Raw genomic sequence first — 3,502 nt, 5'->3', positions numbered from 1 at the left:
CCTACAAAGCTTTGATCCGAACTCCGTATATAACCCTCACAATAGATCAGGGGAAGCAGCACACTGCTGTCTACCTAAACTTGTTACAAATAGATTCAAAATAAAAGGAAGTTGGACACGCAAATTATATAGTTTAAGCTTTGTAATAGAGCACAGTCTTTGACTTTATGCTCAGTCAGCCGGTTGTATAATTTGTAGTATTTCATCAATAGTTGATGAAATCAACCCAATTGAGCTCACAAACCCAATGTACCTTCTTGTATATAAATAAATAAATAAATATGGGGGGATACACTTATACTATATGAAGGGTTACCAAACGTTTGTCAAGATCCTCGTCTCGCAAGATGAAGATCATGGCTGGCCGACTGAAGTTCCCACATCAGTCAGAATGTTCCTACAACAGTCAGGTTGTTCATACTTCAGTCAGTAAGGGTCAAACTTTGAATGGGTTATGAAGATGTCGTTCACAACATTTCCCAACCCTGAGGTTGTTATAAAGAAGGTCGTCTATAGTACTTCGGAGTGCAAACACAGTTTTAATAAATGTAAACCAAGCCGCCACGAGGAAAGATGAACAGGTTTCGTAAGAGGGTTGCTTAACTGGTTGATGATGATTCCTGGCCCAGGTACAAAAGCTATATGAAGGCTGAGCCTTAAGAGTTATATAATTCTCATTCCCCTCCCTCCCCCCTCCTCCGGAAGACACTAATAGGTATCAACACACACACACACACACACACACACACACACACACACACACACACACACACACACACACACACACACACACACACACACACACACACACGCGACCTCGAGACCCAGTGCCAAGTAGAGTAGGAAGGGAAGCCATCTGGAGCATGTGTGGTGTGTGTGTGTGTGTGTGTGTGTGTGGGTTGGGGGGGGGAGGGGGGAGGTTGGTTAAGAGGCTGTGGTTGCGACATGAGCCAAGGAGGCTAATTGTTTCAGTGGACGGCCTAATGTAGCCTACTGGAGTTATTGTGGGAAATGTTGAAAACAGGAAGGGTGAAACAATGGACGAAATTGTCACAGTTAAGAAAGAGGGAAAGCAGAGAGAGACGAATAGTGTGTGTGTGTGTGTACTCACCAAATTTGTACTCACCTATTTGCGCTTGCGGGGGTTGAGCTTTGGCTCTTTGGTCCGTGTGTGTGTGTGTGTGTGTGTGTGTGTGTGTGTGTGTGTGTGTGTGTGTGTGTGTGTGTGTGTGTGTTAGTGTGTGTTTTGAGAGACAGGGTAAGGTCCCCTTCACACTGTGAACACTGTTGGAACACAGTACACTGTCTTGAACCATCCATCTGGTCACGCTACCGGCACCAAGAATACCCGTCTACGTCTCCCAAGAATACCCGTCAACGTCTCCCAAGAATACCCGTCAACTTCTCCCAAGAATACCCGTCTACTTCTCCCAAGAATACCCGTCTACTTCTCCCAAGAATACCCGTCAACGTCTCCCAAGAATACCCGTCTACTTCTCCCAAGAATACCCGTCTACTTCTCCCAAGAATACCCGTCAACGTCTCCCAAGAATACCCGTCTACTTCTCCCGAGAATACCCGTCAACGTCTCCCAAGAATACCCGTCAACGTCTCCCAAGAATACCCGTCAATGTCTCCCAAGAATACCCGTCAACGTCTCCCAAGAATACCCGTCAACGTCTCCCAAGAATACCCGTCAACGTCTCCCAAGAATACCCGTCAACGTCTCCCAAGAATACCCGTCTACTTCTCCCAAGAATACCCGTCTACTTCTCCCAAGAATACCCGTCAACGTCTCCCAAGAATACCCGTCAACGTCTCCCAAGAATACCCGTCAACGTCTCCCAAGAATACCCGTCAACGTCTCCCAAGAATACCCGTCAACTTCTCCCAAGAATACCCGTCAACGTCTCCCGAGAATACCCGTCAACGTCTCCCGAGAATACCCGTCAACGTCTCCCAAGAATACCCGTCAACGTCTCCCAAGAATACCCGTCAATGTCTCCCAAGAATACCCGTCAACGTCTCCCAAGAATACCCGTCAACGTCTCCCAAGAATACCCGTCAACGTCTCCCAAGAATACCCGTCAATGTCTCCCAAGAATACCCGTCAACGTCTCCCAAGAATACCCGTCTACTTCTCCCAAGAATACCCGTCTACTTCTCCCAAGAATACCCGTCAACGTCTCCCAAGAATACCCGTCAACGTCTCCCAAGAATACCCGTCAACGTCTCCCAAGAATACCCGTCAACGTCTCCCAAGAATACCCGTCAACTTCTCCCAAGAATACCCGTCAACGTCTCCCAAGAATACCCGTCAACGTCTCCCAAGAATACCCGTCAATGTCTCCCAAGAATATCCGTCAACGTCTCCCAAGAATACCCGTCAACGTCTCCCAAGAATACCCGTCAATGTCTCCCAAGAATACCCGTCTACCTCTCCTTCAGCTGCAGTCAAGACCGCTGTCTTAAGTTTCCTGCTGAGAGAAAACAGTCTGGTCACCTGAGACGGGTCTAGGGGTGACTGTGATGTTACTGAACACGAAGCGGAAACTTCTTGGAAGGTAAACATTACTAGATAAGATGGAGCCGACACGTGCAGAACATTGGGAAATGTGCCTGACAGCCTTGTTGGTGAACGTGTGTGAGGTCTGCCAGTTCGTCCACGCCCTGGGATGATTTTTTTGCTCCGGCGGCTAGTTTATTGTGCACCCCATACTAATCCTGTGAGCTGTAGCGCAAAAAAAGCAGCATTACAGAGGGCACAAAAGTCTTGGAAACGCACCACTGTCCGGGGCACCGTTGATTTGATTGTTTCCGGCTAGTTTATTATGCACCCCATACTTATCCTGCGAGTGGTAGTACCAAAATAGGATTACAGAGGGGCACAAAAGGTTTTAATGAGAGCTGAAAGGAGATTGTTATATTATCAATTACATCTAACTTGCGCACATTATAATTTCCTGATTACCAGTTGGTCCGCCATTTGGGTCACACAAATGGCGGCGGACCAAAAATTTGTTCATATTTTCAAGACTTAATGGGTCATGTGATGAATGGGTCGCCCTTCACTTGAGGAAATCATGTCTCTACGGAACGTCGGTAATGTAATGGTGTATTGGAACCTTTGGTTTAACATGGGTTAATTAAGTTCGATTGGGTTAGGTGGGTTGGTTGGGTTTGAAAGGCAGGATATTATAAGCACGTTGAGAACGTTACGGGCTATTCATGCCCGTGCCACCTCTTGGGTGGCTTAATCTTCATCAATCAATCAATCTTGAGAACGTGGTGAAGTGCTAGCACATGCGGAGGTCTTGGCCATTGCCGTCTCGCACACGTGTACTCGTCTGAAGCCGAAACAACGTCGACAATGGAATGATTATTAATACGACACACGAAGGCGAGCAATCAGCGGAGCTGGTTGGGCTGCACCTTTCTCAAGGACCTTCGTAGTCCTTGTCCTGCTTCCGCGTGGACGCGCGCGCGCGTCTTATATCGTGGT

General features: G+C 47.5%; 1 protein-coding gene across 1 annotated transcript; it reads left to right on the top strand.

The window, feature by feature from the left end:
* Positions 1-347: 347 nt before the first annotated feature.
* Positions 348-2,507, top strand: LOC138372951 (uncharacterized). The gene is made up of 2 exons (XM_069338858.1): positions 348-425; positions 1,299-2,507. Exons 1-2 carry the CDS (start codon positions 348-350, stop codon positions 2,505-2,507), a joined length of 1,287 nt encoding a protein of 428 aa, XP_069194959.1.
* Positions 2,508-3,502: the final 995 nt, after the last annotated feature.

This window comes from Procambarus clarkii, chromosome 40 (assembly GCF_040958095.1).
Source record: "Procambarus clarkii isolate CNS0578487 chromosome 40, FALCON_Pclarkii_2.0, whole genome shotgun sequence".
Lineage (NCBI taxonomy): Eukaryota > Metazoa > Arthropoda > Malacostraca > Decapoda > Cambaridae > Procambarus > Procambarus clarkii.
The sequence above is the reverse complement of the archived record's forward strand: the minus strand, read 5'-3'. Positions and strand labels throughout refer to the sequence as shown.